The 10,000-nt window shown below is 52.7% G+C and overlaps 1 protein-coding gene across 1 annotated transcript in view; it reads left to right on the top strand.

Moving 5' to 3' along the window:
* Window positions 1-10,000, top strand: part of plxna3 (plexin A3) — a gene marked incomplete at both ends in the record, with an annotated part of 99,801 nt that overhangs the window by 84,820 nt on the left and 4,981 nt on the right. The window contains 6 exons of the mRNA XM_083674813.1: window positions 169-311; window positions 1,431-1,687; window positions 2,434-2,500; window positions 4,360-4,506; window positions 7,854-8,013; window positions 8,715-8,818. Of these exons, the coding sequence (XP_083530939.1) occupies window positions 169-311; window positions 1,431-1,687; window positions 2,434-2,500; window positions 4,360-4,506; window positions 7,854-8,013; window positions 8,715-8,818 (878 nt within the window). The remainder of the gene's footprint in view (window positions 1-168; window positions 312-1,430; window positions 1,688-2,433; window positions 2,501-4,359; window positions 4,507-7,853; window positions 8,014-8,714; window positions 8,819-10,000) is intronic.

Here is a 10,000-nt window from a genome sequence, read left to right as displayed (position 1 = left end):
GAGGAGCCCTGCTTAATACAATTCACAATACGATTAATTTGTTAATCATAAATTAATTCATTAAGTCATATCAATTACAAAATCAATGTTCGCACTATAATCCCTGACCCTGACCCTAACCCTTCAGAACTGTCAGTCATGTCTCTCTCTTCTTCTGTGATGCTGCAGCGTTTGCAGAGCTGCAGACGGACATCCAGGAGCTGACCAATGACATGGACGGAGTGAAGATCCCCTTCCTGGAGTACCGTAACTACACCATGAGGGTCATGTTCCCCGGCATCGAGGAGCACCCGGTCCTCAAGGAGCTGGATGTAAGTGTAGTGGAGGTGATTAGGAGCCACGTTCTCCTCAGGAGGGCGTATCCCTGCTGAGATGTGTGAAACTTGTGGCCCTCAGACCTTGAGGATGTCCTCTGGGCCTATTGAAAGAAAGAAAGAAAGACTGTTTATTTGCCATGCAATCAATTCACATCAATTGTTGGAATGGGTCTTTTTGCACACCCCCCCCCCCCCCCCCCCGAGACAAAACACACGCACTGCACACCCCCCCTCCGAGACAACACACGTGCACACCCCCCCAGGGAGAACAGAGCGCTGGGCTCTGGGGTCAGCCAAGTCAGCGCCCCTGGAGCAATTCAGGGTTAAGTGCCTTGCTCAAGGGCACAACAGCAGTGGTAGGGACCTGGATATGATGCCAGCAATATGGTAGGGACCTGGATATGATGCCCTCCAGTCACCAGCTCACATCCAGATCCCTCCTGGAGCGGGGATCGAACCAGCAACCTTCCGATTGCTGGCCGGCCTCTTTAACCTCCAGGCTACCTGCCACCCCATGGTAGACGCTTGTGTCTTCTGTGTGTGAGACCCAGGTTCGATCCCCGCCTGTCACATCAGAGAACCTTCCTTCCGTCTTGTCTTGGTGCTTCCCCTCCTCTCCACTGTCTGATCCAGGGAGTGTTTCCTGAGGGCTCAGCTTCTCTGCTGTAACTCATCTAAAGTCAAATAAAAAAGAGAAAATGATAGATTCTGTTTAGAAATCCCTTAAGCTCAGTAGCCAGCAGTACTCTTCCTTTCTGTCTCCTCTCTGTCTCTCTAATCTCTCTCTCTCAGTGCTGAGCTTCAGAGCAACCTCTTTTCTCTCTTTCTCCCAGCCTCCTTTCTTGTTAATTAAAAGTTGAGGCTGGAGGCTGCTGCCCCCGGAGGCCAGTGGACTACTTGTCTAGAGAAAGCCTCTGCTGTGCTGTTATCCTCATGCTGCGTTTGACAAACAATGTTTCTCTTCTGTCTCTTCTTCATGTTCTGTCCCTTCTCTCTCCCCCTTCTCTTCCCCTGGACCCCCATTTTGTTTCCTCTCACCTCTGTGTATACCCCCCACACTCACACACTCACACCCCTCTTGTGTCCTGGTGCCCCCCGCCCCCCCCCCCCCAGTCTCCAGCCAACGTGGAGAAGGCTCTGCGTCTGTTCAGCCAGCTGCTCCACAACAAGCTGTTCCTGCTGACGTTTATCCACACCCTGGAGGAACAGCGCTCCTTCTCCATGAGGGACCGCGGCAACGTGGCCTCGCTGCTGATGGGGGCCCTGCAGGGCCGCATGGACTATGCCACCATGGTCCTCAAACAGCTGCTGGCGGACCTCATCGAGAAGAACCTGGAGAACCGGAACCACCCCAAACTGCTGCTGCGCCGGTGAGGTTCTGTCCTGCTGGTTCTGTCCTGCTGGTTCTGTCCTGCTGGTTCTGACATGCTGGTTCTGACATGCTGGTTCTGACCTGCTGGTTCTGACCTGCTGGTTCTGTAGAGCTGAAGGGTCTCAGCAGAACCCGACCCAGCCTGGCCTCAGAAGAAACAGAAATAGACTTCGTAGAGTTTTTAATTCCACTCCAGTGTGGATGACGATTTGATATGAGGTTTTTTTTCTGTAGATGTTTTAGTCGTGTAAAAGATTCATCTTCCTTTTAATCACACATATCCAGAGAACTCTGACTTCCTCCCAGCCTGGTTATTCAGAGCATAATTCTGTACAGTCAGGAGAGGCTGGGGGAGGTAGAACACCAGGGGAGGCTGGGGGAGGTAGAACACCAGGGGAGGCTGGTGGAGGTAGAACACCAGGGGAGGCTGGGGGAGGTAGAACACCAGGGGAGGCTGGTGGAGGTAGAAGTCAGAGGACAGTCTCATTGTAATGCATGGAACGTGTTTGATACCATTCCTTATTCCGTTCCATGCATTACAATGAGCCCGTCCTCCGATTTCTACCTCCACCAGCCTCCCCTGGTACATTGTCCTTGGGTGTGATCAGATGACTATCATCCAGCAGACCAGCTCAGGCCAGATGCTCACCACACTACTTTACTCCACACAGAGTGTGTGTGTGTGTGTGTGTGTGTGTGTGTGTGTGTGTCAGAGACTGATCAGTGTTGTCCTCTGCTCTATAGAACGGAGTCCGTAGCAGAGAAGATGCTTACCAACTGGTTCACCTTCCTGCTGCATCGGTTCCTCAAGGTGAGTCGCTCCTGCGCGCGCGCGTGTGTGTGTGTGTGTGCGTGTGTGTGTCTGATCTGGATACTTGTTAACAAAAGGCTTATTGTCAAGGTGAACACAAGTAGATGTCTGTCTGTGTGTCTGTCCAGCAGCACACTGGGAAGTCTGAGGTCTCGGCTCATGTTCTGAGTGGAAGAGTGTGAGAGTGATCCTCGGTTCTCTGGTCATCATCATAACTAGTCCTGCTGTGGTCAAATACCAACCGAGTCTACCTACCTCTCCCTCTGCCCAGCGGGGAGGGGGGGGGGGGGGGGGGAGAGAAGAGGGGAGGAGAGCAGAACACTGTAGTGAGATCACGCTCTGGACAGTTGTGGTCGTTTCCTGTCAGGTGCCCCCGCCCCCCCCCGCCCATCAAAATTGCGGCTCCATTGTTGTTCCTGCCTGCTGCTGCTGGAGCATCTCTCTCCACCTGCCTCCCTCCCCTGCCCCCTGCCCCCTGCCCCCTGCCCCCCCTGCCCCCTGCCCCCTGCCCCTGGTTTTAAACTGAATAACCCATCTAGAGGACCTGTTGTGTTGATGATATTCCCAGACACTAAAGCACCACAGATGAAGAGGAACAACTCATCCAGACCATAATAGTCTCTGCTCTGTCTGCCCTCCTTCACCTCCTTAATTAGCCCTTCTGCCTCTTCTGTTGTGGGTTTTGGCGTCCATTGTTTGAGTGTGAATTTGAATACTAGCCCACTTCCTAAAGGTGGGATGATTCCCAGGCGGGGGGATGAGTTGATTGGCTGACGGTCTCTGCTGTGGCTCTCTGCTGATGTCAGGATGTAATTAATGATGTCACATTAATCGGTCCTAACAAGTAAATAACAGTGTTTTCTCTGCGTCACTGTTTAGTCATCAAAAGGCCCTAAGTGGCTAATTACTGACTTCCCCAATCCTCACTAATGACTCCTGAAAGGGAAGAGATGCCATCTCTCTACCCTCCTCTCCTCCCCCTCCCTCCCCCCTCTCTCTCTACCCTCCTCTCCTCCCCCTCCCTCCCCCCTCTCTCTCTACCCTCCTCTCCTCCCCCTCCCTCCCCTCTCTCTCTCTACCCTCCTCTCCTCCCCCTCCCTCCCCCCCTCTCTCTCTACCCTCCTCTCCTCCCCCTCCCTCCCCCCTCTCTCTCTACCCTCCTCTCCTCCCCTCCCTCCCCCCCTCTCTCTCTACCCTCCTCTCCTCCCCCTCCCTCCCCCCCTCTCTCTACCCTCCTCTCCTCCCCCTCCCTCCCCCCTCTCTCTCTACCCTCTCCTCCCCCTCCCTCCCCCCCTCTCTCTCTACCCTCCTCTCCTCTCCCTCCCTCCCCCCTCTCTCTCTACCCTCCTCTCCTCCCCCTCCCTCCCCCCCTCTCTCTCTACCCTCCTCTCCTCCCCCTCCCTCCCCCCCTCTCTCTCTACCCTCCTCTCCTCTCCCTCCCTCCCCCCCTCTCTCTCTACCCTCTCCTCCCCCTCCCTCCCACCTCTCTCTCTACCCTCCTCTCCTCCCCCTCCCTCCCCCCCTCTCTCTCTACCCTCCTCTCCTCCCTCTCCCTCCCCCCCTCTCTCTACCCTCCTCTCCTCCCCCTCCCTCCCCCCTCTCTCTCTACCCTCTCCTCCCCCTCCCTCCCCCCCTCTCTCTCTACCCTCCTTCCCCCCCTACCCTCCTCTCCTCCCCCTCCCTCCCCCCCTACCCTCCTCTCCTCCCCCTCCTTCCCCCCCTCTCTCTCTACCCTCCTCTCCTCCCCCTCCTTCCCCCCCTACCCTCCTCTCCCCTCCCTCCCCCCCTACCCTCCTCTCCCCCCCCTCTCTCTACCCTCCTCTCTCCCACTCACATGTTATCTCCCCCCTCTCTCTCAGGAGTGTGCAGGTGAGCCTCTCTTCATGCTGTATTGTGCCATAAAGCAGCAGATGGAGAAGGGTCCCATCGACGCCATCACAGGGGAGGCCCGCTACTCCCTCAGCGAGGACAAACTCATCAGACAGCAGATCGACTACAAACAGCTGGTGAGTGCCCCCCCCCCCCCCACTCACACACAACACACACCTCTTACACACACACACACACACACATACTCTCTCTCTCACACACACACACACTCTCTCTCACACACACACAACTCACACCTCTTACACACACACACACTCACACACACACTCTGGTGTAATAGTGAAGACTGATGCTGGAACAAACCCACTCAGCACTCCATCACCCGGGGGGGGGGGGGGGGGGTTAATGACTCAAACAAATCAAGCCATTTATTGTCCGCCCGTAAACCAGACCCACTCTGGCCCACCCCGCCCAGACCCGCCCACCCCGCCCAGACCCGCCCACACCGCCCAGACGCCAACACAGCACCGCTGCCAGGAAGTACCGTGATTTACTCTCCATCACATAAAAGCTTCACGCCGCAACAGGAGGAATGAGACTCAGAACCAGAGCAGGAATGCTCAGATATTACCTCCAGATATTACCTCATATTCATTATTTATATGAGAAAAAACACCAATACGCTGACTGGGTCGGATACACGACTCCCCCCCATACCCCCCCCCCTCCATGAATCAGCAGTTTACTGCGTGGGAGGCGTAGCCCCACAGTGGAGAGTGGAACTGGTTCATCTGGCTCTGCTGGAGGAGAGATAGATGGACAGAATGGCAGATTAGGGCAATTAGCCCCTAAAGAGACACATGATCCCTGAGGTGCTGTATCTATATCTCACACACACACACACACACACACACACACACACACACACACACACACACACACACACACACAGGGACCTGCAGTGATGGTCAGGAAGGTCTCTAGTGTGCAGTCTGCCGTCCTGCAGCCCCAGTGTGAGTCCTACCCCAGCCCCCCCCTACAGCCCCAGCCCCCCCCTGCAGCCCCAGGTAAATGGCTTGATTCAGGTGTGGTTCTGGATGTCTCACTTTTACACACCTCCTACACAACATAACACACCAGAACCAGGACATCTTAGAACCTAGGACAGGTTCTAGAACCCTCTACCTGGTTCCTTCGTGAGCCCGTACAGTCACTTCCTGTGTAATGGCTTTTTAATCAGTGATGCTACGCTTGTTAACGGTTCAGCATGGGGGGGGGCGGGGGGCGGGGGGGGGGGGGTTGGGCTTGGCGCGGCGGGGGCAGATGCTGCAGGGTTGCACCATACTGTGGTAATCACCTGATTAGGGCTGACACCAGCACACACACACACACACACACACACACATACACACACACATACACACACACATACACACACCACTGGTCTCGTCATGAGTTAATATTGATGGAGTGGCGGGCAGAGGTGGGGGGGGGGGGGGGGGGGGGGGTCTCTGACCAGCAGCGTTTGACCTCTCTGATGGACCCGTTCACCTTGGTGGTGATTGGTCCTGCTGTAGGTCAGCTGATGATGGCGCTGCCCCCTACAGGACAGTGACAACATTAACATGCTGCTACACATCATCATACCTGTTACCACGCAGTTACACAGTACATCATCATACCTGTTACCACGCAGTTACACAGTACATCATCATACCTGTTACCACGCAGTTACACAGTACATCATCATACCTGTTACCACGCAGTTACCACACACCTGGAACGCCACCTTAGTGAAGCATTGTTACTTGTGTAATTTCTTGTGTTACTACACATGTAATTACAGTGTACTGGAAACAGTAGGTGCACCTTCATGTAAAGTGTTTGTCATGCTGTGTTTTCTAGGCTGTGTGAAGGGAGTGTTGATGTCAGTTGATGTCACCAACACACACTGTTCACCCTCCATCAACACCAGCACCAACACACACTGTTCACCCTCCATCAACACCAGCACCAACACACACTGTTCACCCTCCATCAACACCAGCACCAACACACACTGTTCACCCTCCATCAACACCAGCACCAACACACACTGTTCACCCTCCATCAACACCAGCACCAACACACACTGTTCACCCTCCATCAACACCAGCACCAACACACACTGTTCACCCTCCATCAACACCAGCACCAACACACACTGTTCACCCTCCATCAACACCAGCACCAACACACACTGTTCACCCTCCATCAACACCAGCACCAACACACACTGTTCACCCTCCATCAACACCAGCACCAACACACACTGTTCACCCTCCATCAACACCAGCACCAACACACACTGTTCACCCTCCATCAACACCAGCACCAACACACACTGTTCACCCTCCATCAACACCAGCACCAACACACACTGTTCACCCTCCATCAACACCAGCACCAACACACACTGTTCACCCTCCATCAACACCAGCACCAACACACACTGTTCACCCTCCATCAACACCAGCACCAACACACACTGTTCACCCTCCATCAACACCAGCACCAACACACACTGTTCACCCTCCATCAACACCAGCACCAACACACACTGTGTAACTTTCATGTATTTACAAAACACACTTTAGCCAAACAGTGGAACAAGATTCAATTATTGATGATCATATTCATTGAACAGTGACATGATAACCTCTGTGTAGAGTTTGTGTGTGTGTGTGTGTGTGTGTGTGTGTGTGTGTGTGTGTGTGTGTGTGTGTGTGTGAGTGTGTGAGTGTATGAGTGAGTGAGAGAGAAATTGGCCTCGTGAGGAGACATTATCTCTCCACCCCATCCTCCCCCCCTCCCCTCCACCCCATCCTCCCCTCCTCCCCTCCACCCCATCCTCCCCTCCCTTTAACTGGGCTACACTGAGTCACATAAATCCCTGTTTGTAGTTGAATCAATGTCCCTGTCAGTTTTCTACCGACCTGAGGAGGGCTCAGATGGATGCAGATCAGTCCCTGCATTCTCTCAGATTGTCTTCAAACAGATGAAATCTTCATTATCGACGATGCAGTTAATATGGTTGCTCGTGGCGACTATTGATAAGTGTTCAGAGTGATTGATGAAAAACAAACACCTGAGGAGAGTTTTATTCTTTTTAATTTTCTGAAGGAAGTGACCAACCTGCTGCTCTCTCTGTCCCTCATTTAACTTTACTCACAATAACAATTCCCCTCAATTCCACTCCTACACTTTGGCAGTTTACATGATGTTTACTGTACCTGTACATGTGTAAAGTTTACATGTGTAAAGATTGACGTGTACCTGATGAATCCACCTAGACTAGAGACTACAGAGAGACTACACAATCTCATTCCAATACAACCCTTGATACATTTACAAAAACACTATTGACTAACAACTTATTTTGCCTCTCTCTCTCTCTCTCTCTCTCTCTCTCTCTCTCTCTCTCTCTCTCTCTCTCTCTCCCTCCCCCTCCCTCCCTCCCTCCCTCCCCCTCCCTCCCTCCCAGACGCTGATGTGCATCCCCCCGGAGGGCGAGGCAGGGACGGAGGTCCCGGTGAAGGTGCTGAACTGTGACACGGTGACCCAGGTGAAGGACAAGCTGCTGGATGCTGTCTACAAGGGCATCCCGTACTCCCAGAGGATGCAGGCTGACGACATGGACCTGGGTACCTACCCCTAGAACAGCCTAGAACCACCTAGAACTACCCCTAGAACAGCCTAGAACCACCTAGAACTACCTTAGAACCACCTAGAACTACCCCTAGAACCAGCTAGAACAACCTAGAACTACCCCTAGAACAGCCTAGAACCACCTAGAACTACCCCTAGAACAGCCTAGAACCACCTAGAACTACCTTAGAACCACCTAGAACCACCTAAAACTACCCCTAGAACAGCCTAGAACCACCTAGAACTACCTTAGAACCACCTAGAACTACCCCTAGAACCAGCTAGAACAACCTAGAACTACCCCTAGAACCACCTAAAACTACCCCTAGAACAGCCTAGAACTACCCCTAGAACCACCTAAAACTACCCCTAGAACAGCCTAGAACTACCCCTAGAACCACCTAAAACTACCCCTAGAACAGCCTAGAACTACCCCTAGAACTCGGGGTAGTTCTACAGACATACAGGAGACTCACCTTGTGTCCCATTTAATAAGAATGTTACTTGCCTCATTTTGAGGCAGCATGCGTGCGTGCGTGCGTGCGTGCGTGCGTGCGTGCGTGCGTGCGTGCATGTGTGTGTTTCTCACAGAATGGATGCAAGGTAGACGTGTGTGTGTGTGTGTGTTCCTCCTAACAGAATGCAGGGTAGACTCATGTGTGTGTGTGTGTGTGTGTGTGTGTGTTCCTCCTAACAGAGTGGAGGCAGGGTAGACTGACCAGGATTATCCTTCAAGATGAGGACGTGACTACCAAGATCGAAAGTGACTGGAAGAGACTCAACACACTGGCCCACTACCAGGTCAGCGCACACACACACACACACGCATGTACACACACACAAACACACGCACACACACACACACACACACACGCATGTACACACACACAAACACACGCACACGCACACACACACACACGCATGTACACACACACAAACACACGCACACACACAAACACACGCACACGCACACACAACACACACACACACACAGACACACAACACACACAGACACACAACACAAACACACACACACCGCATGCGCGCACACACCACACGCACGCGCATGCACACACATAACACACACACGCACACTTCTTCTATAACTCATTGTAACCTGTCTACTGTCTACCCTGTCTACCCTGTCTACTGTCTAACCTGTCTACCCTGTCTACTGTCTAACCTGTCTACCCTGTCTACTGTCTACCCTGTCTACTGTCTACCCTGTCTACCATGTCTACTGTCTAACCTGTCTACCCTGTCTACCCTGTCTACTGTCTACCCTGTCTACTGTCTACCCTGTCTACCCTGTCTACCCTGTCTACTGTCTACCCTGTCTACTGTCTACCCTGTCTACCATGTCTACTGTCTACCCTGTCTACCCTGTCTACCCTGTCTACCCTGTCTACTGTCTACCCTGTCTACCCTGTCTACCTCGTCTACTGTCTACCATGTCTACTGTCTAACCTGTCTACTGTCTACCCTGTCTACTGTCTAACCTGTCTACCCTGTCTACTGTCTAACCTGTCTACCCTGTCTACTGTCTACTGTCTACCCTGTCTACTGTCTAACCTGTCTACCCTGTCTACTGTCTAACCTGTCTACCCTGTCTACTGTCTACTGTCTACCCTGTCTACCTCGTCTACTGTCTACCATGTCTACTGTCTAACCTGTCTACTGTCTACCCTGTCTACTGTCTAACCTGTCTACCCTGTCTACCTCGTCTACTGTCTACCCTGTCTACTGTCTACCCTGTCTACTGTCTAACCTGTCTACCCTGTCTACCTCGTCTACTGTCTACCCTGTCTACTGTCTACCATGTCTACTGTCTAACCTGTCTACCCTGTCTACCTCGTCTACTGTCTACCCTGTCTACTGTCTACCATGTCTACTGTCTAACCTGTCTACCCTGTCTACCGTGTCGCTTTCTTGATCTTTTCTCCTGTTCTTATTTTGCACCCAGTTTTTTTTAAAGAGTTTTAT

This window comes from Argentina silus (assembly GCF_951799395.1).
Source record: "Argentina silus genome assembly, chromosome: 8".
Taxonomy (NCBI): Eukaryota; Metazoa; Chordata; class Actinopteri; order Argentiniformes; family Argentinidae; genus Argentina; species Argentina silus.
This window is presented reverse-complemented; position numbering and strand designations above follow the sequence as displayed.